This window comes from Calypte anna, chromosome 19, assembly GCF_003957555.1.
Source record: "Calypte anna isolate BGI_N300 chromosome 19, bCalAnn1_v1.p, whole genome shotgun sequence".
In the NCBI taxonomy this organism is placed as follows: Eukaryota; Metazoa; Chordata; class Aves; order Apodiformes; family Trochilidae; genus Calypte; species Calypte anna.
The window spans coordinates 5234655-5261725 of NC_044264.1; the positions used below are offsets into that span (position 1 = coordinate 5234655).

General features: G+C 49.9%; 2 protein-coding genes across 2 annotated transcripts; one reads left to right on the forward strand and one right to left on the reverse strand.

Annotated features, from left to right (window-relative positions):
• Window positions 1–131: 131 nt before the first annotated feature.
• STYXL1 (serine/threonine/tyrosine interacting like 1) lies at window positions 132–11553 on the reverse strand. The gene is made up of 8 exons (XM_030462215.1): window positions 11451–11553; window positions 9683–9744; window positions 9099–9225; window positions 7477–7622; window positions 6331–6476; window positions 5226–5320; window positions 3198–3307; window positions 132–869 (listed from the first exon to the last, which is right to left on the reverse strand). Exons 1-8 carry the CDS (start codon window positions 11551–11553, stop codon window positions 738–740), a joined length of 921 nt encoding a protein of 306 aa, XP_030318075.1. The 3' UTR covers window positions 132–737.
• A 212-nt stretch (window positions 11554–11765) lies between these two features.
• Window positions 11766–21519, forward strand: MDH2 (malate dehydrogenase 2). Its single transcript, XM_030462213.1, has 9 exons — window positions 11766–11892; window positions 13941–14109; window positions 14862–14945; window positions 16367–16476; window positions 16958–17083; window positions 17713–17790; window positions 19582–19681; window positions 20098–20249; window positions 21208–21519. The coding sequence occupies exons 1-9, from the start codon at window positions 11830–11832 to the stop codon at window positions 21337–21339; spliced, it is 1014 nt and encodes a 337-aa protein (XP_030318073.1). The 5' UTR covers window positions 11766–11829; the 3' UTR covers window positions 21340–21519.
• Window positions 21520–27071: the final 5552 nt, after the last annotated feature.

Below are 27071 nucleotides of genomic sequence, written 5' to 3' on the forward strand. Positions count from 1 at the left end.
TAAGAGTAAAGGCTGCCGAGCTCCATCCCTGAACACACTTATTTGACTTACGAAGATAAAAACTGAAAATGCCTGGTAAATCCTCAGCACAAAGTGCAAGGAAATTCCAAGAGAGTTCTCTGCAATGTTTTATTTTATGGTGTCTGTGAAGAATTTAGAGTAAGAGAGAGGACAGCACTGAGATCAGCTTCCTCAGACCAAGGTTGGGGGTTCAGAATTACCAGCAGTGTCAAGAGGTCAGTGTGTGCTGTACAAGAAGGGGATCTGGGTGGACACTCCAACCCTCTGGTTGTTTTTGTGACAGTCTGTGTTCTTGTCTGTACCTTTCTGAGAGGCACACACAGAGCAGAACTTTTGAAATAGAGAAACTCATCACCTCTCCAGGCCAACCATGGGTGTAGTTAGCTCTAAATTCACCATCCTGGGCTATGGATTGACAAACATTTTCAGAGATAACCCAGAATTTTCCATACCTGGGACAAGGAGTGTGCTTGCCAGTGTTGTTATAATCTGCTTAGGACCACATCCTGCAGGACTTGCTGTCCCAAAACCACCTTCTACAGCACAGTGAGTTCCCCAAGTGGGTCCAAAACTTGATCCCAAATAATCTGGAGCTAAAAATGGAGCCTTTTCATTACATTAAGACATCTTTCAAACAGAGGCCAGTGACTTTTCACCATCGTGGTGGTATGGAGCTGGAGGTGCCTTTCCCTGCTGGGAGATCTCTTTGCTGCCTGTCAGTAATGTGGTTCTGAGATGTCTGTGATGGTGGTGCCATGGATTTTGGTCTCCCAGTCTGAGAGCTGTTTTACAAAGCCCCGATGTGGCCTCATGTTCGTTTTGCACTTCAGAACGTAGTTCCAAGCTTTCTGCAAACAGAGGGAAAGCAAAGAAGTGTTGGGAATATGAACAGAAAGGGAATCTCAGATCTATAGGAGAGGCAGCTACACTTGTAGATGACCCAGCTTTGTATTTACTCCCTGTGTTGGCCAGCAAGAACCTGCAGAAAAGTCTTTGGCTACTAAAGCAAGGCCAGTCTGGATCCAAATGGCCATCCCAGAGGAGGTTGTCACATTCATACTCTGCTTTCCTGGGTATGAGGACAGCCCTGGCTGCTTTCACTGCCTGGAGGGGATCTGGCCACCTTTTACACTGATGGAGCAGTCCTGGATTTTCCCCCTAAAATGCTGCTTTCTTCCATGGATGATAAGCAAAGTGGTGAAGTATCAGCTGGTCACAGGTAAGCAACAAAGGCTGTCATGTCTCTGGACTGCTGTGACCTGATGTGGCAGAGCAGCTATGACACTCCAATTATTCCACTCTGTTAATTACACCCATCTTCATTATATTCTAGTTCCAGGTTATCACCTAGGAACTCTGCTACATATAGGGCAGACCCCCTCTGCTTTACTCCAGCTGCATCCTTGGCTTTCCCCAGTTTCCCCAGTTTCCCCATCTTCCTGCTTTCAAAACAGGCTGCCCCCCACCCTGGGAGGATTGCATAAGTGTAACAAAACCAAAGGTTAGAAGATAGGGCTCCATTGGTTTGTTTTTTCTAATCTCAGTGATTCTGCAGGCCCTGAGGCCAATGTTCCAATATTTACTCCCCCAGGCCCATGCTGGGGATGGCTCTGGTTCCCCTGAACTCAACAGATCTGCTGACACATGGAGAGGACAAGGGGTCTCACACCCCAAATCTGCCTTTCTGTTGCAATATTGGCATCTTTCAAAGCTTTCAAGGATCAGTGCCTAGACTGGGTGGAGGATCACATGGGAATCAGTTGCACTGCTGTCCTCTGCAAGAAACAAACTCATCTGCCAAGCTAATCCCTGGGGGAGCTTTGCCAAGCCAGCAGTGGCCACTTGCAGCACACCACTGCCCTCTCAACATTTACTTCTTTTTTCCTTTCCTTTCCCCTTTCCTTTCCCCTTTCCTTTCCTTTCCTTTCCTTTCCTTTCCTTTCCCTTTCCTTTCCTTTCCTTCCCCTTCCCCTTCCCCTTTCCCTTTCCCCTTTCCCCTTTCCCCTTTCCCTTTCCCCTTTCCCTTTCCCCTTTCCCTTTCCCCTTTTCCTTTCCCCTTTTCCTTTCCCCTTTTCCTTTCCCCTTTTCCTTTCTTTTTCCATTTTCTTTTCCCCTTTTCCTTTCCCCTTTCCTTTGGGTACTTCTTAAAACACTGGGGCCAACCTCTTGATACCAACTGAGAGAAACTGCAAGCATCAGCCTTTGACTTTTGGACCCCCAGGAGCCTGGTGTGGAAGGGAAGGGTTGTTGGGGTGCAGGAACCATTGCACTCAGCATTAGCAGCAGAGCCCAGGTGGTGTCTGCAGCCCTGCTGGCACACTCACTCCACCCCAAATTCCCCTTTGGCACACAAGGATGGGAGGAGATTTCCTCTTCTGTTGCAAATGTTTGCACAAAATCAATTAAATGATTAGATACAGGCCCCAGGGAAGCTTGGATCAATGTGTTCAAGCTCCAAGAGGAGGAAACAGTTGCCCAACAAGGGCAGGATTTTTAAAGAGATGCCTTTCACAGCTCCCCTGGGAACCAGCTGTGTGCAAGGGGACAACACCTGGGGAGAGGCTGCCAGGCTATTGCACAGCCAGGGCAGTCTCAGCCATCCTTAATTAGTTTTCTTAAATTAATCAGAGCTATGGAACAGTATGTGCTGGCCATCTAATCTGTACATCCCTCCTGGGCTAGGACTAGCCTGTTCCAGGTTTCCCTACAGTACTATCAGAGGGAAGGGAGAAATAAAATAGAATTTTGGAAGCAGGCAGTGATGCTGAGCTCAGTGGTAAATCAGAGCCCTGCAAGCACTGGGTTCTGAATTTCCCTGTAACCCCAGAGTATTAAGGGATGGGATTAACTCCAGTGGCTCCCAGATACTCTCTTTCTTGGGTCCAAATGCTAAGGTCTGCAGCCACTGCTTTATTCCTACAGCCCTGCAGTTAAAGAGGGAACTATAGGAACAGCACAGGTGCCAGGGGGAAGGATTCAAAATCACCCAAAAGGCACCTTCTTAATGATATAAAGAAGATAGAATCTCATACAATGTAATCTGGTGCATTATCAGGTGGATAGCCTGCATCAAAGCCCAGATAATATCTTTCTCATTACCACAGTAAGGAGACTTCAGAAACAGAAATTAACTGCAGAGCCAGGCAGGATCTGTGGGCAACACGCCAGGGATGTACCTTCAGGGAAAACTGCTTGGAATGCATGAGATAGGCCATGGTTACAGTGCTGCTCCTGCTTATCCCCAGGCTGGAGAACACCAGCACCACTCCATCATCCAGCTGAGTGTCTGGGTAAAGAAATGCCAAGCAGTAATTAGTGAGCTGGGAAATGAAGCTTCCAGTTGTACAGTCAAACTCAAATCCAGTGACAGCTGTCAGGAGAGCAGTGACAGGAACCCTCAGGAACCCTGGCAGCAGCAGATGGGCACTGCCAGCTCCTGGTTCTCTTCACCTCAAAATCCACTGAGTTAAAAAGTGGCTCTGAAGGCCAGAACTAAATGACAATGACCAGTCAGTGCTTCAAGACAGTGTCACCTGCACACCAGAGGACTTAATGTCACCAGTCAGCAGTGGACAGCATCACACCAGCTACTGAGACACCTGCCAGAAGGGTTTAAAGGCATTGAAATTCCTGCTGAACACAAGCTGGTTTCCTTAAAGTGGGAGGAATTGGCTCTCACACTGGAGGAGACTTGGACTTCAAATCCCTGACCCTTCCTGGGATGCCCAGCAGGAAGTACATGGCAGCTGGGGTGCTGATTTGATGGTGTTTTTATGCTGGGTGCTTTTTTGTGGCAATTGCTTAGATCAGCAAACTCATTTTCTGCACAAGCCAAGCCCATCTGTCTTGAAGAGGACACTGCCACTTGTTCCCAGCCACACCAACTTTGCTAAATATGTCTGAAAGGTTGCATATATAATGAATAACCTTTGAATTCTTTCCCTCCCTCTCCCAAGCTGACAACATGACAAGTTTGTGGACTGATCTTTAGTTTTCACTGGGCAAAGACTTTTCCTGCTGTGGAGGTGCTGTGGGGTTTGGTGTTTTCTTCTCTAAACCAGAGTTTTCTGAGTTATTCTGAGTTACTTATTTTGTTCTAAGACCTGAATAGCAATGGCCTCACTCCAATACACACTGGCATGAGGGTATCAGTGCTTCCCTGAGCTTCAGCCTGGTGTTCACCCAGAACCATTTCAGTTTAAATAACTTACTCTGGATGGTCAAGCAAATAGTGAGACTGTCAAGTAAACAGTCTACTTTTCCACATGAGCTACAGCTAATAGCCCATTAGAGTTTGTTTTGGAAACCTCCACACCCTGATGTAAGAAGATCCTTTCTTCTGAAATAAAGGTGGGGAAAAACCTGGGGCAAATGAAAGGCAAGCAAGTGGGGTTTGATATTTGGGTTTATATTATTTCCTCTGATTTTTTTTCTCTTGTTTCTTTGTGTTCAGTTGTGATTTCTTATTTTGTACATGGATTATAAGCTCCATGGAGATGGGGTGGTCTTGTGCTTTTGGGTCTGTACAATACCCAGCTCAGCAGGGCCTTTGGTGTGATAAAAGATAAAGACTTGGTTGGATGCCATCACAGGATGGAGCTGCAGGAGCTGTGCTGCTGCAGACACTGAGCTGCAGAGTATGTTTTCTCTTGCCCTCTCTGATGTAATCAGCTGAAGGCTGAAGGTTTGTGTTGTCCAACCTGAAAGTCTCCCTCAGCTCTACAGGGGGGTCTGCACTGCAAACCACAAAGATTAGCAGAGGCTTGTAGTAAATTCTCCAGTGCATGTCACACTCTGGTTCAAAGAAAACTCTGATGGATGAAGATCTGGGCTGGTGAGAGTCAAAGGGCTGTATTTAGGAACAAAATAATAGGAGGGCTCCTCTGAAGCCCTGGTAGACATCCTACAGCAAAACCTCCTCAGATCTAGTGGAGAGCTCACTGTTATCAGAGAGGGAGGGATTCTTTCAGAGACTGTGTAGGAGCATCAGAGTCAGATGCTCTGTCAAATCTCCTCTGTCCATCAGGATGGTTACTGAGGCAGCTCTGGTATCCAATAGGGTGTGGGCTTGTTTGGGAGTGTGCTGATCTCCAGAGATTACGACCCTCCTGTTTCAGGCTCCTATTGGTGTGAACTGCAGTCACTCCCAACTAATATCCCAGAGTGAGCAAGATCTCAGGAATTACAGATCAGGAACAACTCACCTATGAAATGACAAATGGTGGGAAAGGAAGAAAAAAGATCAGTTTCCAGTGAGTCTGGGACAGGTACATGGAGATATTTGCCTTCTTCTGTAATCCTGGGAAAAGAACATGGTAAAAATGAGATGGGCCAGAGCAGCAGCTTCCAAAAAATGTGTTTGCTGGAGGCAAGCTGATAATTATGTTTGCTGTTACACGTGTGGGGTTTTCATCATCATCATAACCATTAACATTATGATAGGGCATTTGTTATGGTAGAGACACTGAGGTGCTTGTAAGACAGAACCAGTTTAATTACTGATTTTCCATCCCACCTGGTATCAGCAGCAATGTCTTAACCTACAGCTTCCTGTATCTGAGAAGGAGATGCCAACAGATGAACTGAAACAAGAGGCCTTCAGAGTGTGCACATTAGCAGGTTTGTGAACACAGCCTCCCAGGTCACTTCCTGAGGTTGCCTGTGACAGCATCCTCCTCCCTCCACAAGCTCTGAGAACTCAACTCAGAGACCAAATGGAGCAAAACATAGTTGAGGAAGTTCTTCAGTGTGAAATCCTATCATGGAGAAGGCATGGGAAGGCTTCCTATGGTGTAGAGACCTTGGAATAGTTAAGTCTGGAGCCAAAGGCATGAGAAGTGTCTGCTGGAACATTGGTTTGGTGACTTATTTTCTTTCTATCTCTATCTTGAGAAATCTTGAGTGGCTTTGTCACTGTGAAATGACATTTCCAGCAGGGCCTCCAGGCTGAGCTGAGTGGTTATGGACAGATGTAGGTTACCAATAGCATGAAGCATCAGTGATTTAGCTCCTACCCTGCTGTGCTTGTAAGATTTTGCTCTGAAATCTATTCAGAAATAGAGGTTCTCCCCAAAGGATGGTGACAGACTCAAAACACCAAGGGCTCCAAATCTTCTCATCCAACCCACCCACCTCACAGCCAAGGGCTGCAGGACTGCATTGCTGCTGTGCTGACTCTGGAGTCAGAAAAATGAGCATGAAATAGCACTTGAGGCTGCAGTGAACAATTCCCTCAGGGAATAAGCTCTGTGCCACCTTGCTGTCCCACAGGCACAGACATGGGACAGCACTTCCAACAGTTTAACTTACAGGGTGGTGGGCTGCTCTGAGATGTTGACTTGTGCTTTGATCTTCAAATCTTTCTGGATTTGCTGGTCACAGGCCTGCTTGAAATTGCCCATATATAACTTCAGAGGTATTATTTCCACAGGGTATAGCTGGAAGTTGTCTAGTTCCTGATGGAGAGAAATCATAGCCTAGTTTAGAGAGGGAAGAGCTCCATGACACCATCTGTCACCTGCAGAGATGCAGCTGCCCCAGGGGGGCACAAGGTGAGTCTGCAGCTGCCTCTGGTGCCTGGAGAGTCAAAATACCCAAGGAGCTGACTGTGCCTCTGCATCCCTCACTGCTACTTGGCTGATGCTACAGCAGAACAAAGCAGCAGCCTGACAATTTAAAGCATCACAGAAAAGAGCTGAAAGGAAGAGGTGCCCTGTGCCCAGCTGCATCTGGTGGGGAAGTCCATCAATGTGCTGCCCTTCACAGAGAAGCACCAAGGATTTTGATTTTCTCTCCTATGCTGTAGCAGTTGAGCAGTGTGTCACAGGCTGCTTCATGGGAATGGGAACAAGAAAACAGAAGAAAAGTTGCAATGAGATTTTGTGCAGTGCCCTCTCAACCTGCCCTGCCTCAGGCCCTGGCCCAGGTGTGAAGAAGGGGTAATGGTTTCTCCCAAGCTCAGCAGATCTCTGTTTGTGGGTGAAACCAAACAACTAGGACACCACTGTTGCAGGGAATTGGCCTTTGCAATGCAGCAATGTTTGGCTTGTGATCCTTCCTGATGGAAAACTCCATAGGCATGGAGCACAGTGCTAGGCTGTGTAACATCCCAGACAGCCACGTGCCAGAGAGGAACTTGCTTCTTTTCATCATTTGCTGCTGTTTGCTTAGTTATCTGTATTCTCCAGTAGGCCAGTTTCAGGGTTATCAGAAAAACCTTCCCCATTTGTTTTCAGGAGCTTTCTTTCACATAATAGAGGATAAAAAAAAGCCAAGTGTGGCTGTAAAGGAATGAATGGTGAGGCTCAAGACAAGCACAGGAACTCAAATTACACTTAATTCTTTTGTTTGAAATTACTCTGATATCAGGTGTACACCACCATTTAACCTGAATTCATCAGCCACAGGCAGCTGAATATATTCATCCCTTCTACTTGCAAACTGGTGTCATCTCACCTGAGGCATCCACAATATCTTCTGAGTCCTCAGAAAATTATAATAGGCTGAAAAAAGGCTGTATCCTCCACTCAGGACAAGCACAGGATGACGGGTGAACTGCTCCAAGTTTTGGGCATGTTGGACAGCAATTCCTTCCTCAGCATCTAAAGAGATGAAAAAGCCATTTACAGGGCAGGCTCAGAGTCCTTCCCCAGCACTGGGGGTTAGAGCTGACACCACCAGCAAACACCTTTTCATTTCAGCTCAAAGCTGCTGAAAGCCTTGCTGAAAGCCACAGCTTGTTCTGCAACTGCTGCTGCAGGTCAGGAACAGGACAAGTTGCTTTTCACCTCTTGTCCTCATCTTTTATCCCTCTCCTGGTTGCTTCTGTAGGTCTAGATAAAGTTGTTTGGGTTTTTTTCCCCTCTTCATTATCTGGGAAACGCTTGTAATAAGTTCCTTTAATAGGGAAGGATTATTAATGTAAATGGATCATTCCCCATTACATTATTCATGGAATGTTCATTCCCCTCACACTCCCAGGGATGAGGTAAATTTCTGCTGAAGCTGTAGGAGCCTTTTTAAAGCCAGCAGGAGCAAACAAACAGAGATGTGGTTCTGCACCCAGCTCCTTGCCAAGAGATGTGAGAAAGCCAAACATCTCCGTGGTTCAAGGAGGACTGAACAATTACATGGAACAGTTTCCAGCTCTTCACATTTCTCAGTGAGCTCCATCAAATCAACACCCCCATTAAACTTTAGGGGTTTGAAATATGGCAATGTGGGAGAGCCTTTTATAACCCTCAAAGAAGGAAGTGCTCACTCTGAGAACATATGGAATGTGAGTCAGTGCTTTCAGTCACTGCCCCCCCCCCAAAAGGCAGTTGTTGGATGAGCCAATCTCAGTGAGATTTAGGGGGAAAAAAGAGAAGGGAAGGGAAGGGGAAAGGGAAAGGGAAAGGGAAAGGGAAAGGGAAGGGAAGGGAAGGGAAGGGAAGGGAAGGGAAGGGAAGGGAAGGGAAGGAGAAGGGGGAGGGAAAGGGGGAGGGAAGGGGGGGGGGAAGGGGGAGGGGAAGGGGAAAGGGGGGAGGGGGGAAGGGGAAGGGGAAAGGGAAGGGTAGGGAAGGAAAGGAAAAGGAGAGGAGAGGAGAGGAGAGGAGAGGAGAGGAGAGGAGAGGAGAGGAGAGGAGAGGAGAGGAGAGGAGAGGAGAGGAGAGGAGAGGAGAGGAGAGGAGAGGAGAGGAGAGGAGGGGAGAGGAGGGGAGGATAGGAAAGGAAAGGAAAGGAAAGGGAAAGGGAAAGGGAAAGGGAAAGGGAAAGGGAAAGGGAAAGGGACAGGAAAGGAAAAAGGAAAAAGCCATTCCTCACACAAGGAACTTCAGACCAGAATGATCAGTGGATCAATCAACAGGTAGGAAACCAGACCTGCCAGCAAGCTTTGAAACCAAATCTAGATTTTTGAAGCCTAAGAACATGTGCAATACAACGAAAAACCAGAGGCCAAGCCCAGGTCTGAGTTTCTCCAGTCCAGCTGGGTAACTTTGCTCATATTCTCTTCCCATCAGCTCACAACATTCAGTGAGGAATGGGAAGGATATTTATCCTCCAGTGAGGTCTTGAGTGGCATGGGTGACAGGTACCTTTCTCATTCTCCTCTTCCTCACAGTCACAGCAATCCAAGGAGCTGGTCTGGCAGTCATACACCACACAGTACCTGACATAGCCCAGCTCCTCAGAATCTGGTACCAGGTACTCCCCCGTAGGACTCTACCAAAAGCAGAGAGGAATTCCATCAGGACATTTGTGTCACCAACACTCCTGACACCTTCCAACTTTGCTGCCTCTAGAGCTACAGGACAGGTTTGGGGCTACGTCTGAACTTGACTCTGAAAAGACCCGGTTAGAACTCTGAAATGACGCAAACTACACCCGGTTGTTTCATCAGCCCCAGGGGTACAGACGCCAGCTCTGTCCTTCCCGAGACAAGGCTGCAGCACAGTCCTTCTTGTGCAATGTTTTTGCTGATCCACAGCTCCCACCGAGCCAATCCTCCCGGAGCCACCTCTGTGGGACAGAATACACCCCCCAGTGGCAGCAAGGGGAGGTGGATGGAACAGGCAGAGGAGAGGTTGGGACGATTCCCTTGGGTTTTAAACCGATTTTTGTCTTCCTGCTAATTGGTAAATCCAGGGATGATTCAGACAAACGGGATTCCCCCCCTCACCTGTTCAATCCTGCGTGCTGTAACGATGTGGCTCTCATCATATTCATCCCTAGTACGGGCATCTGGAAATAAAAAAAAAAACAAAACAACCAAGATAGAGCAATTGGCTTGGATGATGCTTTTAAGGCAGAATCCTGTTCATAAATCCAGTGGGGATTCAGAGGATTCAACCAGAGGATGGCATTTGTTTTCTTAGGAAATGAGAGACTTTCCAATGTGGGTATAATGAACACTGGTGTAGGAAGAGGTGGATGAGATGAAAGCTGGAGCAGTGCTGGGTCATGGCACCTGAAATGGGATGTTAGAGAAGAGAGAGAAGAGAAGAGAAGAGAAGAGAAGAGAAGAGAAGAGAAGAGAAGAGAAGAGAAGAGAAGAGAAGAGAAGAGAAGAGAAGAGAAGAGAAGAGAAGAGAAGAGAAGAGGAAGCTGAACAGGAGCCAGCAGTGTGCCCAGGTAGCCAAGAAGGCCAATGGCATCCTGGCCTGGATCAGGAACAGCGTGGCCAGCAGGTCCAGGGAAGGGATTCTGCCCCTGTGCTCAGCACTGGTGAGGCCACAGCTTGAGTCCTGTGTCCAGTTCTGGGCCCCTCAGTTTAGGAAGGATATCGAGGTCCTGGAGCAGGTCCAAAGGAGGCAACTGGGCTGGTGAAGGGACTCGAGCACAGATCCTGTGAGGAGAGGCTGAGGGAGCTGGGGGTGTTGAGGCTGGAGAAGAGGAGGCTCAGGGGAGACCTCATCACTCTCTACAACTCCCTGAAAGGAGGTTGGAGCCAGGGGGGGTTGGGCTCTTTTCCCAGGCAACTCTCAGCAAGACAAGAGGGCAGGGTCTCAAGTTGTGCCAGGGGAGGTTTAGGTTGGAGATTAGAAAGAATTTCTTTCTGGAGAGGGTGATCAGGCATTGGAATGGGCTGCCCAGGGAAGTAGTGGATTCTCCGTGTCTGGAGATATTTCCAAAGAGCCTGGATGTGGCACTGAGTGCCATGGGCTGGGAACTGCAGTGGGAGTGGATCAAGGGTTGGACTTGATGAGCTCTGAGGTCCCTTCCAACCCAGCCAGTTCTATGATTCTATGATTTGAAGAGTTGTGTCATGTCACATATATCATATTATATCATATCATTTTGGTTGGAAAAAACCTTTCAGAGTCCAACCATTCCCCCAGCACTGCCAAGGCCACCACTGACCCATGTCCCTGAGAACCACACCTCCAGGGCTGTGAAACCCCACCCAGGATGGGGGCTCCACCACTGCCCTGGGCAGCCAGGCCTGGGCCTGACAACCCTTTCCCTGAAGAAATTGTTCCCAGTCTCCAACCTAAACCTCCCCGGGCACAACTTGAAGCCATTTTCCTCTTGGTCTATCACTTGTTACTGGGGACAAGAGACTGACCCCCCCCGACCTCCTTCCAGGCAGCTGCAGAGAGTGAGCAGCTCTCCCCTCAGCCTCAAGGGTCCCTGAGCCGTAGTTCATAGAACTTGTGCTCCAGGACCCTTCCCCAGCTCCCTTGCCCTTCCCTGGACACTCTCCAACCCCTCAATATCCTCCTTGTCCCGAGGGGCCCAAAGCCGACCCCAGGATTCAAGCTGTGGCCTCCTCAGTGCCCAGCTCAGGGTGACACCGCCTGCCCTGCTCCAGCTGGCCACACCATTGCTGATACAAACCAGGATGCGCACACCAAACCAAAACAACTCCTCAGCCGGCAGTTACACCAAGTCCTGTCCCCACACCCGTCCCTCAGGGGCCGGCCTGGGTCTCAGCAGCGGGGCCTCACCCAGCAGGCACAGGTATCCGGGCTCTGCCACCCGGGGGACCCGCCGCTGCTGCTGGAGGATGTTGTAGAGGCAATGAGGACCGCAGTACACCACGCCCGCCATCCCGCCCTAACCCTCAGCCGGGCGATTGTCGCCGATTATCGCTACAACCCGCCCGCCCCGCGCTACACCCCTCCCGTTGCCGTGGCAACAGCGGAGCGGGGCCGGGTTGCTAGGGCTGGCGGCGGTCGCTAGGGGCGGGGCAAAGAGACAGATCTCGCGAGATTGGCCGCGGCGGGGCTGGGCGGGAGGGGTGAAATCTCGCGAGAAGAGGGCGGTAGGCGGGGAGCGGTAGCGCAGCCGCCGTTCCGTGGAGGTCGTTGGAGTCACCGCCGCGCCATGCTGTCCCGCATCGCCCCTCCCGCCGCTGCCCTCCGCCGGGGCCTGGCCACCACCGCACAGGTACGACCCGCTGCCCGAAACACTGCCGAACCCACTCCTGCGGCCACCGGGTCGAGCCCAGGCTCTTCGCTGTAAGGGCGGAGCGGGGCCTTCCGGCGGCCTGGGACTCTCTGAGGGGAGAGCGGGGCCTCACCAGTTCCTGGGACTCTCTGAGGGGAGAGCGGGGCCTCGCCGGTTCATGGGATTCTCTGAGGGGAGAGCGGGGCCTCACCAGTTCCTGGGACTCTCTGAGGGGAGAGCGGGGCCTCCCCGGTTCCTGGGACTCTCTGAGGAGAGAGCGGGGCCTCCCCGGTTCATGGGACTCTCTGAGGGGGAAGCGGGGGCTCCCCAGTTCCTGGGACTCTCTGAGGGGAGAACGAGGCCTCACCGGTTCCTGGGATTCTTTAAGGGGGGATCGGGGCCTCCCCGGCGGCCTTGGGCTGTGTGAGGGTGCTGAGGAACAAGCGGGTCCCCTCCCCTGGAATTTGGGCTCTCCTGGGGATGTGGGAAAGGGGCTGTGGTGCCTGCAGGCCCAGTGACCCGGGGTGTTGGGGTGGGTGCTGTGAGGAGCACAGCTCCTGGGGTGCTCTGTTCTGGGGTGGTGCTGTGTGTCTGCCCGGAAATACAATAATAAAATAAAATAAAATAAAATAAAATAGGTGAAAGTCGCTTCGTGGCTCTTAGCCCAGAGCCCTTCTCAGGACAGGAGTGAGCTGAGTGAGTCGGAGGTGGATTTCCCTTCTTCTTGGTGTGGAGTGGACACTGAGTTTTGCTTCCTTCTTCTGCCAAAACGTGCCCTTGCTTTCAGAGTGTATTTGAAAGTGTATTTCTTGGTGGTTTGGCATTAATCCTTCCTGTGCATGGCTCTTGCTGCCAGGAGGGGACTGCTGCTGCCTGGTGGGTCGATAGAGCCCGAGCTGAACAGAAACAATTCCTGGTGCCATATATCAAAATCAAAGATGTGCTCTGTGTGTAATTGTTTTCCCAGGAATTAAGTTTGTTAGCAGGGAGATTCTGACCCCGTGGTATCAGCTCAGCCATAAATATGGGGCATAGCAGTGACTAGTGCTAGACTTTGCTTCCCCTTGGAGAGGTTTGGGCTGAATTAGATTTGTTGCAGGAGGAGAACTGAGCTGATCTTAGGCTGATTGAGCTTCTGGGTAAATTATTTCTTGTCACAGCACAACAATTAGGCTGTTCATGCAGGGCTCTGTCTGGTAAGACAGTGTGACAGAGAATGTCCTTATCAGCAGGCATTGTATTAACCATGTCACATCTCTGCTGCTCCATCCCTTTGGCAGATGCTGCATTTTAAGATTGTTCAGGACTCCTAAATGAGCTTTTCTTTCATCTGGTGACATTTTCTCCACAAAGAGGAGTGCAGACACTTTGGAGAGAAATAGCTTCAGATGTTAGAGCAAAATGGGTTCACCAGAGCACGTAGTTGCTTTTCCTTGTTTCTCAGCCACACCTGAGGAAAGCTGGAGGTTGTTCTTGATGTTCTTTGCCCTCAGTCCTGAGGCAGCTGCAGGGATTTCATTCAGACAGGGATTTCAGCTGCAGGGATTTCTTTCAGGCATCCACATTTTCTTCCTTTTTGTCCAGTGGCTTTTGGTTTTATTTTATCCCATTCTCTGAATTAATTTGCCAAGTGGGAAATTGTATATTTTTTGTATTGCCAATGAAAAGCAGAACAAACCTGCAGCCTATCTTTTGCCTGAAGTCAGTTCTAGGTCCCCAGGGTGACAGGGATTAGTCTCAGGCAGCCATTTCCATCAGGAGCAAGATGATCCTTTGGGATTTGCTTTTTAAATAGCCACGCTTCCCTTTGCAGCCTGAGTGGCAAAAGAACTTTCCTCTAACTTGTCCTCCCAACAAACCTTAAGGATTTTGGGGAAGCTGTCATGATGATAGCTTCCTGTGGACTCAGACAACCAAATTTGTAGATTTTCTTGATAAAGAAATTGAGAAAAATTGCAAAGCAAACACGGGGAGAGCCCCAAGGTCACCAGCACCAAAACCACCGCAGTGTCTCTACCGTGTGTTTGCTGTCTTGTTTCTCCCCTCAGAACCATGCCAAGGTGGCAGTGCTGGGGGCCTCAGGAGGCATTGGGCAGCCCCTCTCCCTTCTCCTGAAGAACAGCCCTCTGGTGAGCAAGCTCAGCCTCTACGATATCGCTCACACTCCAGGCGTGGCAGCTGACCTCAGCCACATCGAGACACGAGCCAATGTGAAAGGTACTGCCAGCCCCTGGAAAGCAGCCCTGATCCCAAGGGGACCTCAGGGCTGGCTGTGACACTTGGAGATGCTCGTTGCTTGGGATGGGGGATCTTCACTTTCAGTCTGATTTGGCTTTTTCTCAAGTGGTGCACGACTAATGAACGTGTAGCTGATTTGATTGGTATCTATGGGGATGAGAAGGGTCTGTGGTTGCACTGTTTGAAAGGGAATTGGTAACAACTACCATGAAAAGTTTGGTAAAATAATCTTGAGAAAAAGATCAAAACAACCTGAGCATTGAATTTAAAAGTTTGACTAGAAATAGACTGAGCACTCCCTGAGTGTCTTGGTGAATTCTGCTTTTCTGAAGGGACAGCTGTCAAGTTCTGAGGAAATCAAAACCTAATCTGCTGATCTTCATTTTGTCTGGAGATCACCAAGAGGTTACTTGTCACTTGAGCCTGACTATCTCCTGCTCTTTAAGGGCTCTGACTGTAGTGCCCAGCTGGGGATTTTGGGGGGTAAATACACATAGCAAGAGGAACTGAGGGGTTTTGAGACAGATTAGTGTGAGATTCCCACTAATCTCATACTCTAAGTTTTAAATAATCAAACAGGGTCCATCCACAATTGTATTTCTTTGCATTGCAGCCTAATCCTGAACTGAAGGCTAAATTAAAAAAGGAATTGAGCACCTCAGGGTTTAATTTTGTAGTGTCAGATTTTAATAATGGGCAGAAACCTAATGCCTGAGTGTCTTCCATTCCAGGCTTCATGGGACCTGAGCAGTTGCCAGAGTGTCTGAAAGGCTGTGATGTTGTTGTTATTCCTGCAGGAGTCCCTAGAAAACCAGGTATGTTCTCTGTTAAAAAGCTCCAGGGCTTTTTTTTTTCCAGGGCTCCTTTTTTTCCACAAGGCTCTTAATCAAGTAGAGCTGGGTCTGGTGCTTCAGAGTGCTGCCTTGGGATGTAAATGGTCTGTTAATTATTCAGCCCTCATTCATAGAATCATAGAACTGGCTGGGTTGGAAGGGACCTCAGAGATCATCAAGTCCAACCCTTGATCCACTCCCCCTGTGGTTCCCAGCCCATGGCACTCAGTGCCACATCCAGGCTCTTTGGAAGTCTCCAGACACGGAGAATCCACTACTTCCCTGGGCAGCCCATTCCAATGCCTGATCACCCTCTCCAGAAAGAAATTCTTTCTCATCTCCAACCTAAACCTCCCCTGGCACAACTTGAGACCCTGCCCTCTTGTCTTGCTGAGAGTTGCCTGGGAAAAGAGCCCAACCCCCCCCTGGCTCCAACCTCCTTTCAGGGAGTTGTAGAGAGTGATGAGGTCTCCCCTGAGCCTCCTCTTCTCCAGCCTGAACACCCCCAGCTCCCTCAGCCTCTCCTCATAGGATCTGTGCTCGAGTCCCTTCACCAGCCCAGTTGCCTCCTTTGGACCTGCTCCAGGACCTCGTTATCCTTCCTAAACTGAGGGCCCCAGAACTCATTTCCCCTCTGTCTCATCTTGTCCCTCATGGAATGGGCAGAATTTCTTGCTGCATTTCCTGGGCAGGGGTGAGCTGCAAAGACTTTTTACCCAAGTGACCCTGAATCCCCTTTGGTAGTTCTTGCCCAGAGCAATACTTTGTTAAAAATACTGGTTCTTCATTTCATTTCTCATCAGAGTAGAAATAATCCCTTTGTTTTGCATTAATTGTTTGATAACTTCTCAGGGCACCTCTGAATGAATTCTGCTCAGTCTTCCTAGAATGTCTCTGACTTTCTTCATTTCTGCTCTGGTTTTCATCATTCTATTGTGAATATAACAATTCAAGACTTAAAAGCCCTTCCACAAGCTTCATTTTTCACAGTTAAAGTAGTTGCTGCTACCAGAAATGAAGTGGCACTTGGGCAAGTAGCCAGATTTTGCACAGGGCAGGTGGCATTCAAGCTGCAGCTGTGGAGGTGACTGCAGAGGGGGAGGAGAGCTCACCTGAGGAGTTAGGGTGGTGTGAGTCAGTGTGGTCACTTCACACTCCTCTGTGAAACATGTCCTGACACTGGGCACTCCTGAAAGGGCTGATCTGTCTGAGGGGCAGCAATCTGTTACTCAGAGGAGCTATTTTTGGAGTCAGCTCTTTACTGGGGCTGAAGAGTTTTCTCTTGATAATGAAACCAGAAGCTGGGGTTTCTCCAGAGCAGAATATTTGTTTTTAGTTGAGTTGCTTGGCCATGAATGAGCAGATGATGGGAGACTTAAAATCCTGTCCTGGCTGTGTTTTAGGTATGACCCGTGATGACCTTTTCAACACCAATGCCAGCATTGTTGCTACTTTGACAACTGCCTGTGCAAAGCACTGCCCCAAAGCCATGATCTGTATTATTTCTAACCCGGTAAGTCTGCTCTGGAGACCTTGAAAATACAGAGAAAAAAATCCAGAGGAATACTGGAGTAATCCAACTTCCTATTTTCTTTGACCAGAATTTTTAAGCTCTGCTGTTTATTTGCAGAAAATAGGTGAAATCCTGGCTCTACTGACCTATTTTCCTTGGCTATATTTAAATCAGAGGAAGTCTGGATATAAAAGAGCTTAATATCTTAATATCTGCATGACTGTGCTTTTAATACATGCCTGTGTCTTAGCTGGAATTCCATCAGCTCAGTAAGGGAGGAGCCTTTGTGACAGGAATGAACAAATTATTTAAAATAGAAGATCTTAATTCCAGCTTGACTCTAAATTGCTTTTCAATTTAGGAATTAAAATAATTTGCTACAGTTTAAGTTGGAAGTTTACATCAAGTTGCTTGCTGGCCTCTTCATACATTGGCTTAATTAATGACACTGGTTTTAATTAATGTCTGTTCTTGCTTACAGGTAAATTCAACCATCCCAATAACTTCAGAAGTCTTCAAGAAGCAGGGTGTGTATGATCCCAACAGGATCTTTGGTGTTACAACGTTGGACATTGTCAGAGCAAACACTTTTGTGGCTGAACTAAAGGCAGGTCACAGGAAGAGATGCTGGGGGGAGGGATGTGGGGAGCTTTTGGTCATTAGCTCTAGGAAAAATGCTTTTGAAATCAGTGCAGAGAGCCAAAAGAGCTCGGGTTTCTGTGGAGCTAGAGGTGGAAGCAGTGATCCTCTGTTTTCATTCTCCAGAGGAGCCTGGGGATAGGGTTTCTTGCAAAATGTGGTTCAAGAGGCTTTGACCTTTCCTTTTCATAGCTGCTGCCTCTCAGTGAGCTGCCTGTTCACCTTAATTCTCTTGGTGTTTTCAACCCTGCTGGTGCAACCAGAGGAGAGGGTTGAGTTTGTGTTTGCAAGTCAGAGTGTGCTGCATGTTACAGGATATTCTGCAAAGTGCCAGGAGGAGTAACAGGCTCCTGGTTTTAATAGCCCCTGTGGAGTTTGTACTTGTGCTGCTATTATCTGCTTAAACAATACCCTGGAGCTGTCTAAAGTTATCAGAGTTACTTGTGTGGAACTGGTGTTTTGCTGCCTCTGAGACTCCTGCCCTGTGCAGCACTGAGTCAGGGATGTGCCCAAAAGTTCTGGGATGAAAATGGGGGGGTTTAAATAGTTTCTTGTCCCTGTGCTGCAGAAGCTGAAAGGTGCAATGTTCCTCTTTAGGGCTTAGATCCAGCCAAAGTAAGTGTTCCAGTCATTGGTGGCCATGCTGGGAAGACCATCATCCCTCTGATCTCTCAGGTATGTCAGCATCCCTGCCCTGGGGGGCATCACACTCATCAAGGCATTAGAGCTGATCTGAAGTGTCCTTGTCAGGGTGTGTGACATGGAAAGGTGCAGCAGAGCCAACAGCTTCCCTGCTTCCATCCTGAGATGAGGCACCTGATAGTGGAAAGCAGTGAGCTAAATCTGAACTCCTCTGGATGGTTTAAAAAGTTCCAAACTGAAGGAGCTTGGGTATGGAGTGGGGATGTTGAGATCCCAGAATGGCTTAGGTTGGAAGGGACCTTGGAGATCACTTATTCCAAGCTCCCCGCCATGGGCAGGGACACTTCCCACCAGACCAGGTTCTCATCCAACCTGGCCTTGAACACTTCCAGGGAAGGGGCATCCACACCTTCCCTGGGCACCCATACCTCCTGCCCCTGTACTCAGCACTGGTGAGGCCACACCTCGAGTCCTGTGTCCAGTTCTGGGCCCCTCAGTTTAGGAAGGATATCGAGGTCCTGGAGCAGGTCCAAAGGAGGCAACTGGGCTGGTGAAGGGACTTGAGCACAGACCCTATGAGGAGAGGCTGAGGGAGCTGGGGGTGTTGAGGCTGGAGAAGAGGCGGCTCAGGGGAGACCTCATCACTCTCTCCATCTCCCTGAAAGGAGGTTGGAGCCAGGGGGGGGTTGGGCTCTTTTCCCAGGCAACTCTCAGCAAGACAAGAGGGCAGGGTCTCAAGTTGTGCCAGGGGAGGTTTAGGTTGGAGATTAGAAAGAATTTCTTTCTGGAGAGGGTGATCAGACATTGGAATGGGCTGCCCAGGGAAGTAGTGGATTCTCCGTGTCTGGAGATATTTCCAAAGAGCCTGGATGTGGCACTGAGTGCCATGGGCTGGGAACCAGGGGGGGAGTGGATCAAGGGTTGGACTTGATGATCTCTGAGGTCCCTTCCAACCCAGCCAGTTCTATGATTCAATCTGTTTGAGTTTTACCACCTTTGTACTAAAGAGCTTCTTCCTAAGATCTAGTCTAAGATGCTTTGGCACTGTTTTGGGGTTTATTTTTTGTGGCATTTTATTATTTTTCCCTTGCTTCAGCAGGGAAATGAAATTGGTTTTGCTGTGAGGGACTGGAAACACTGCCTCACCAGGCAGGAAGGGGAGGCCTGCTCAGAAATGATTGTTCCTCTGGTATCTAAGCCAGAAGGAAGTGCAGGCTGCAGCTCTGTGAGGAAGTGGCTAGGACATGGCAATCTGCAAGAAAAGGGAAAAAGCTTTGCTGTAAGCAGGGAATAAAATATCCTTCACATAGGGTGGGCTTAAGGAATAAGAGCAAAGGCTTAGGAACAGCTGAATGGTGAGAAGGTGCTTGGGGGAGACCCTCAGGATGGATCAGCTGACTTGTGTGGCTGTATCTGAAGGTCCTGTAACTTCCTAAATACTGCTGCCAGACTGGATCCTTCATAAGGCTCTTGACTTCCATAATGCCACAGTGACCCAGATACTTACAAGGTGATTTTTTTGGAAACTCCTAATGCCTGCTCCATGCTTGGATGCATCCCTGTCCCTCAGATGCAGAAAACCACCCAGTGGCCAGTAACCATGGCAAGCCCTGGTTTTGCTGCCAAGCTGTGGTGTGTCCATGCAGGAACCAGCAGCCCTGGTGAACACTTGCAGCTGGTTCTGTCACACAGTCTGTGAGCTGAGGTAACTCATTTTCCATTTTGAGATCTTTTTGTGATAACTGCAGTGAGCCAAAAATCTCATGTGCTGAATCTGGAGGGACCTTCATTTGATGATAACTTTTTTTTTTTTCCCCAATCTAGTGCACACCAAAAGTGGAGTTTCCTCAGGATCAGCTGGAAAAGCTTACAGCAAGGATTCAGGAAGCTGGCACTGAAGTTGTCCAAGCTAAAGCAGGAGCAGGTTGGTTCTTGGGTGCAGCTGGAGTCACTGCTGGCTGCCCAGCTGCACTCCTCCTCCCTTTAATCTCATTTACAACTGCGGTGCAGAATCACGAGCTGCTGGTTGCAGATCTAACTGCTCTGCCCTCTCAGTGACTGCCTGAACTCTGCTACTAGAAGCAGCTCAATATGTAGGTAAGACTGAACATTAACATAGCCACTGGGTATGGCTTGAAAATTAATCTGCTCTGTCAATTTCAGTTGATTCTTTCTATAAATCTGGTCAATTAAGAGCTGGCAGCAGACCCGAAGCTGATGCTTTTTGCAAGCTTGATCAGTAACACCGCAGCTCTGGAAGCATAGCTTGGAAGCCCTTGGTGCTAAAAGAAGTCTCAAATGGCAGTGTTTTCTGTTCTAAAAGGGATTTGGCTTTTCCAGGATCTGCCACCTTGTCCATGGCCTACGCTGGTGCCCGGTTTGTGTTCTCCCTGGTGGATGCAATGAATGGAAAGCAGGGAGTGGTGGAATGTGCCTTCGTGCGATCCGATGAGACAGAGAGCCCCTACTTCTCTACCCCTCTGCTGCTGGGAGTATGTACTGGAAGTGATGGGGCTTCCAAATTGCAGCTGCTGCTTCAGTCTTGGGGTTTTAGTTGGTGGTTTCAGTTTAGTCTAATGCTAAGGCAAGAGCTGAGCCTGCCTTGAAGAGTTCTTGGACATTGAGGGTACTCAGGCACATACCTCATCCTGCTGCTTTTGTCTGCTCTTGAAGGGTGGGTTGCTGATCTGCCAGAGATCTGAAACTTGTCTGCAGAGGTCACGTTAGCCACAGTTGGTGCCTGTTTACAGAGGGCTTTATGTGATTAACCAGAGTCAGCAATCCTGTCTCCTCAGCTTGATCTGCTGCAAAGTAAATCCCTCAGAAATGGAGGCACACAGGAAGCTACAGCATGGATTAGGAAGAACAGATTGTTTTCAGGACCTCTGTTGAACTCTGAAAGGAGTGCTCCTTTTGTCACCTTTGCCCTGTGGCTGGAGTGACAAGGATGGCTGCAGCCCTGATGTGGCTGCTGGGATGCAAAGGAAGCTGAGAGCTGCTCTTGGGAGTGGCTGCTGTGGGAAGGGGAGCAGAGGGGTATTAAGGGGGAAGGGTTTGGATGTAGACACAGAATCTCTTCAGAATGCAGCTCTGAAGCAGGTGCAGGTTGCAATCCAGTGGCAAGTGAAGGACATACAGCAGAGAGGAGAAAAGTTCTCTTGCCAAACAGGGGGTTTGAAGAGAGGAGGAGGCACGAAGGTCCAAGGGGACAGCTTCAAGTTTTGCACCTCAATGTGAGCAGTGGATGAGAAGTCTGAAATCTGTAGAAGTTGCTGCAGATAATTAAGAGGCTTCAGAGCCTTTCTAGGAAGCACAGGGTTGTCAAACCAGTGGTGGCAAGGGTCCCAGGCTGGGTCTCCATCTCAGCTGGATAAGACTTAATCAGAGCTGTTAAGTTATTCTCTGGGTCAGCTGATGAATGGTTAATCTTTAAAATCCTCTTTCCCTCAGAAAAAAGGCATTGAGAAGAACCTGGGTATTGGCAAGATCACCCCCTTTGAACAGAAGATGGTTTCTGAGGCCATGTCTGAGCTGAAGTCTTCTATTAAGAAAGGAGAAGATTTTGCAAAGAACTTCAAGTGAAGAGTTGATGATGGAGAGGAATTAACAACTTCCTTAATTTATTAAGGCATCATGTCACTTTATGACTTCTGATTCAGAGCTCAGGCTCTGATTGAAGTCTGTCTGTATTAGCTTAATGATTGTTGCCAGTGCAGAGTCTAATCATCAATAAAGTGGCCTCATTTTTTCAGCCATCTGGGACTGGCCTCATGTGCTTCTCTGTTGAAGGGCTTGCAAAAATGACTCAGTTTTTGTGGGGCTGAAGTGACCTTTTAAAGCAGGTGAACAGATTACTCCCAGCTCTTGCTGCTGCTGCTTGGGGTTTGGCTCAGGCTGCTTGTTCAGCACAGGAGCTGGGAAACCAGGGGTGAGAAATAAGATGAAGATGGGGTGAGGAAGCTCGTGGAAGGGGTAACTGAGTGAAGTGTTCTAAGAGAGGTTTTTTTTTTCAGGAGGTGGTGTTACCTCTTGTTTCTCTGTGTTGCCTTAATCTCTTCTGCAGTTTGATTTGGAAAGAGTAAAGAGCATCAGTGGTTGGAACATCAGTGGTGCTCTAAGGAAATAATTAAAATGCTGAGTGACTTATTTCTGGTTAGGAAGAAAAGCCTTGATTTAGCATCTCCATACATTACTTTTACGTTCAGCCTCTTGTGGGTATAAAAATGTCTGCAAGAAAATGGTGATGACAGATTCTGTTGCTGCCTTCTTTGAAGGTGAGCTTTAATGAAGGAAGCTATTAATTCACTCTTCCTCTGCTCTGTGGGCTGCTTACCCTCTTGCTTTGAATTGCTTTAATCCATGTAGATTGAATTTTAAATAGAACAAAACCTTATTGGGATTAGATGAAGGAAATGCCAAAGCCCAGCACCTCTAGAGAGCTGAGCTGAGTGTTGGTTTGAGTGAGAGAACCTGGGGTAGGAGCTTCTCTTGAGGAAATGGCAGTAGATGCTGTTTGGTCACTGCCTGTTTTCCCTCCCTGTGTGTGTTCTAATGCTCTTGTGAGCTGTTTTTATTTTTGTTTAATCAGATCACACAATTGTGGCACTGAAAATGCCTTGAGAATGAAGCAGTTGTCTCTGTCCCTGCCCTCTGGAAGGTGTCAGCAGAGAGGACAGCAGACACAGCTCTTGTCACTCTGCACAACTCCAGTGTATTCAAGCTTGGTTTCTTTTACAGGAACAGTAATGAAATAGAAGTGTTGGGAGTCATTACTCAGCAGGCTTGGAACAAAGTAATTACTGGGTGGTATTAATAGAATTGCAGAATTAAGGATCATGTTGGAGCAGTGCAGGGAGGGTGTTGGAGCTGGAGGACACAGGAGTGACTGTGCCTTGGATGTTGTGTTCACACAGTGCCTGGGCAGCCTGGGGCAGACTCCATCACAGAGCAGCTCCCTGGTGGAAAGGCTCCCACAGCAATGTTGTACCCAGGTTATTTAGGAACAGGATGTGTGTATCCAGGTGCCAGAGCTCATGGTCTGCACCCCCGGGCTGTTCCCAGGAGGACTCTGGCAGGAAGGCAGCAGGGAAAGCCTGGATTGTATTCCTGAGGGAAATAACCCCCGGTGTTCTGGTTTAAATACAGCAGATTTCTGAGAGTTTATTTTTTTTTTTAAGAACTTGTAGCTCACTGTGGCTTAGGTTATTGGATCTTTTTCTTGTGTCAGCAGTCCAAATCCGGTGAAATCTGAGGGAATTGCATGGACAAGCAGAAAGCTTCACTTATCCCAGCAGGGACTCAGGGATGGGATGGGTAAGTGGAGCTGAGGTGGAGGAAGATTGTTTCTTAGCACAGATTCTTCAGTGTCTCCTTCAAATCCCCTTGTTGGTAACAACACTGTTCCCTTCCTGCACTCTTTGGGGTTTGGGTTTGTTCCCCCAACCCCACACAAATCCAAACTCTGTGGAGTTGCAGCTGTTCCCTGAGCTGGGAAGGGAGGGAAGTGAAATGGCAGAGAGCACGAGGTCCTTGGCTGGAGGTGAGGGTTGGACCTGTGTAGGTGTTGTTCTCCCCTTGATCCGAAGTGCTGTCTGCCTGCCAGGTGTTGCTGTGCTGGAGAACTTGATACCTATGGAGACCAAAGATGCAGAGTGTGGGACATCCCATCCCTTCTCATCTCTCTGAACATATTCCCCAGAGGGGCAAACAAAGCAGGGTGCACCCTCCTTAGGGATCAGCAGAGTGTACTGGAATAAACTGGTGTTTTGCCCTGGGTGTTGGTTTTTCAAACAACCTTCATCCTCTGTCCTGGAGCTGCTGGAGTTGCCACACTCACTCCAGTGCCACAGCCTCTGGTGTTTCCCTCCTGTGGAGGTAAGTAACCAGGGCTGGAGAAGGCAAAACCCCTGTCCTGCTCAGAGCTCTGGGATTTTACCCTCTTTATCCTCTTTACTGAGCAGACTTTTGTGTCTTTATGGGCTTGAACTGACATCTTCCATCATGGCATCATGAGCTGCTGCCAGCTCAGCCCAGCTCTTTCCCCCTTTGAGCCCAGATGTCAGAGGTGCAGAGGAGATGAGTTTTAAGAGTAATAAACTGAGATCCTCCAGGTGGCCCAAAGCAGCTCCCTGGGTCCCACTCCTGCCCCCCCTGTCTGCTGGGATGAGAGGGTGAAGTGCAGGAGAAAAGCAAAGGGTGAATGTTATGGCTCAGGGCTTTGATTCGGATTAACCTTGGTGTCCCGGGGGGGCTTGGGGTGCGATAACAACAGGAGCAGGGTGCAGGCTGGCACCCACGGGGCTCTCATTCCTGAGATCCACCTCCCCCCTGAGCCCCATCTCAGCCCAGGGGTCTCCAGGAGGTGGCAGCAGCTCAGCTGTGGTAGGGCTGGGACACGAGGTGTGGCTGAGCCTGGGGACATCGTGTCATAGAATCATGGGTTAGGGTTGGAAGGGTCTGGCATTTTGGTGATATTTAAGGAGAAGGGAAACAACAGGAAGACACTTGGGTGCAGCCTTTCCTGGCTCTGGCAAACCAGAGTGGCTGGAGGTGCCTGACAAAGATGTTGGTGTCCCCCTGCCACTGCTGCTCGGGCTCCCATCACTGGGGCTGCTGGTTCAGGGCAGGCTTTGAGTGGCTGGGAGGCTCCATGCTTTGCTCAGCAGTGGTGTGAGATCTTTGCTGGCTTTATTTATTTTTTTTTTGTCCTCGGGAAAGGAGGTGGGAGGGGAGGTAAACACTGAGGTGTGTCAGGCAGCAAGGGCAGGAGGTCCCCCCTGCAGCTGGCTCAGCTTCCTCACAGGGTGATGAGGAGGGGATGAGATGAGATCAGGAGGACCAGGATCCATCTGATCCGTGCTGCTGGCTGTGCAGAGGTCTCTGCTCTCCCCCCTGGCCACAGGCACTGTTCAATCCTCACCTTTGCCATTGCTGCTCTTGCTGATCTCCAATACCCAGGAGCTCTCATTTGCCTTTGGGGGTGCCTCCGAGCTGGGTGCTGGGGTGGGAGGGTTTGTTTGCATTGACAGGGAAACCTGTTAATGAAGGAGACCAAAGGGATTGCTCTTTCCCTGGCTGAGGGAACAGATGGCTGGATAACGAAGTGCAATTAATATGCAGGGAGCCCTGCTGGGGTGGGGATTTGACTGCCTGGTAGGAGAGAGAGAGGGAGAAAACCCTGTGCCTGAGCTGAGCTCTGCCTGGCCCTGGCACCTGCTGCCTGCAGGGGGTCCCTGGGGACCCTGGGGTGGTGGCCTGGAAAGGGTTGTGGGTGCTGGTTAGAGGGAAAGATGCAGCTGGGAGCTCAGGGTCTCTGCTTCTCCTGCCCTGGGGGATGCTCTGCAAGGGGCTTGTGAAAAAGCAAAAACTGGTTTGTAAAAAAGCAAAGGCTGGTTCTGGTGAGGAACAATTGCTCTGAGGCCCTGGAAGGGTCTGGTGGCTCCCACACCACCTTCTGCTCTGAGTTAGGAGGTGCCAAAGGAAAGAAGCAAGTGCCAGAGCTTAGAGAAGTGGGGGCCAGGACTTGGGTGTAGAATGCTCTTCAAAGAAGTGGCTGGAGAAACCCCCAGGTAAGAAAAATCCCTGCTGAAGGCTCAGGGAAGCCCAGGAGAAGACCCAGCACCACCCCCCCCTTCCCCTGAGCTGGGCTGTGTAGCCTTGGGGTTGAGCCCAAACCAGCGGGAGCCTCTTGGACCATGAGCCAATGGCTGGAGCTCACCCTGGGCTGCTCAGATTCCCCATCTCCATCCCATCCAAGGCCCTGGTGGGATGACAGCCCTCCCACCCCCCTCCCCTGCCTGCACTTGCTTTGTTTGCTGGTGTTCCTCTCCTCCCTGCTCCCAGGCAGGGCTGTGCAGGGGGGTGATGCTGCTCCTCCTGCCCTGTCCCCTGCATCAGGAGGTGGCTGCTGGCCATGTGGAACCTCAGGGTGGATCCTTGCAATTCTGCTGCCTGCCTCCTTTCATCTTCTTTAATTATTTATCTTTTTTTTCCTTAAGAATCCTTGGTTTCTTGCTTTCAAGTGATTATTTTCCACCTCTCCCCCCCCAGCCTCTGCCTGGTCCTTGCCAATTACCAGCCCTGCTCCTTCCATCTCCCCCCTTTTGTTCTCCACTCCATCATCCCCTCACGCTGCTCTCCCAGCTGCCCCCCTGCCTCTCTCTCTCTCTCTCTCTCTCCCTCCCTTCCAGCCTTTTCTTGCTGCTCCTCTCCATTTTATTCTCACCCAGGTGACCATTGCCTTTTCCCCACCCCATTCCAGGCATGCTCCTGGGCTCTGCTTTGCCCTGGGTGCCAATGCCACCCTCTCCCAGGCTCTTTCCCAAAGCCCTGGCTCCAGGCAGCACCCAGCTGAGCCCAAGGAGCCCTGTGGGGCTGGGGTCCCCCCAACTCCAGAGTCTCCCCATGCTGGTTTTGCTGCTGGGACCACATCCTCCCCCCATCCTCTTTGTTTCCCAGGGCCTGATGCATTATTCAGTGCTGCAGATGCTGGGGAGAGAAGGGATGGTGCAAAGGATGGCCACTGGGATGCTGGATTTCCCCCATCAGGGATTGGTTTCTCCCTCCAGAATTAAACCTGGAGAGGTCCCAACCTCACAGGTCACTTCTGAGGAGGTGGCATCTGCTGTCACCTGGGGGGAGGGACAAATGGCAGGGACAAAGGCAGGAGCTCCAGGGGAGACCCCACACCCAGCCCCACTGCTTGGCTGGAGTTGGGGTAGGGCTGGTCCTACAAAAACACCCTGGAGAGGCTGCAGCCTCTGCTCAGCCCTTCTCCCATCCCAAAGGATCCTCTCCCAGCTCCTGGGAGGTGGAATAAGGGGAACAGGGGGGACAGAGGGGACAGGCTGTGCTGGAGGCGGGGAGCAGCAGTCTGTAGGGTCTGCATCAGTCCTGCCAGAGCAGGACGTGGTCACCCCACACCTCCTGGGGGGCTGCAGGGGGTCTGTGCCAGGTGACAAACAGATGGATCTGCTCTCCCCATGTCCCCAGGCCACCCCAGGGTGGGGGTCACTCCTCTTCCCTTCTGGGTCCCATCCCCCGGGGCATCCATCTGCCTGCTCTCCCCCAAGCAGATATTTTGGCCCAGGGGAGGTGGAGGGGGGCGGGGGAAGGGGGGATCTGGGGTTTGGGAGGGGCTCTGTAACTCAGGGGGGGTCTCTGGGGTTTTGAGGTCTAGGGTTTGGGGTCCCTGTGGCTCGGGGGGGTCCCTGTGGCTCGGGGTCCCTGTGGTTGGGGGGGGGGGCTGTGGTTCAGGGTCCCATTGGTTCTGGGGGGGTCCCTCTGGTTCTGGGTCCCCGTCGTTCTGGGGGGGG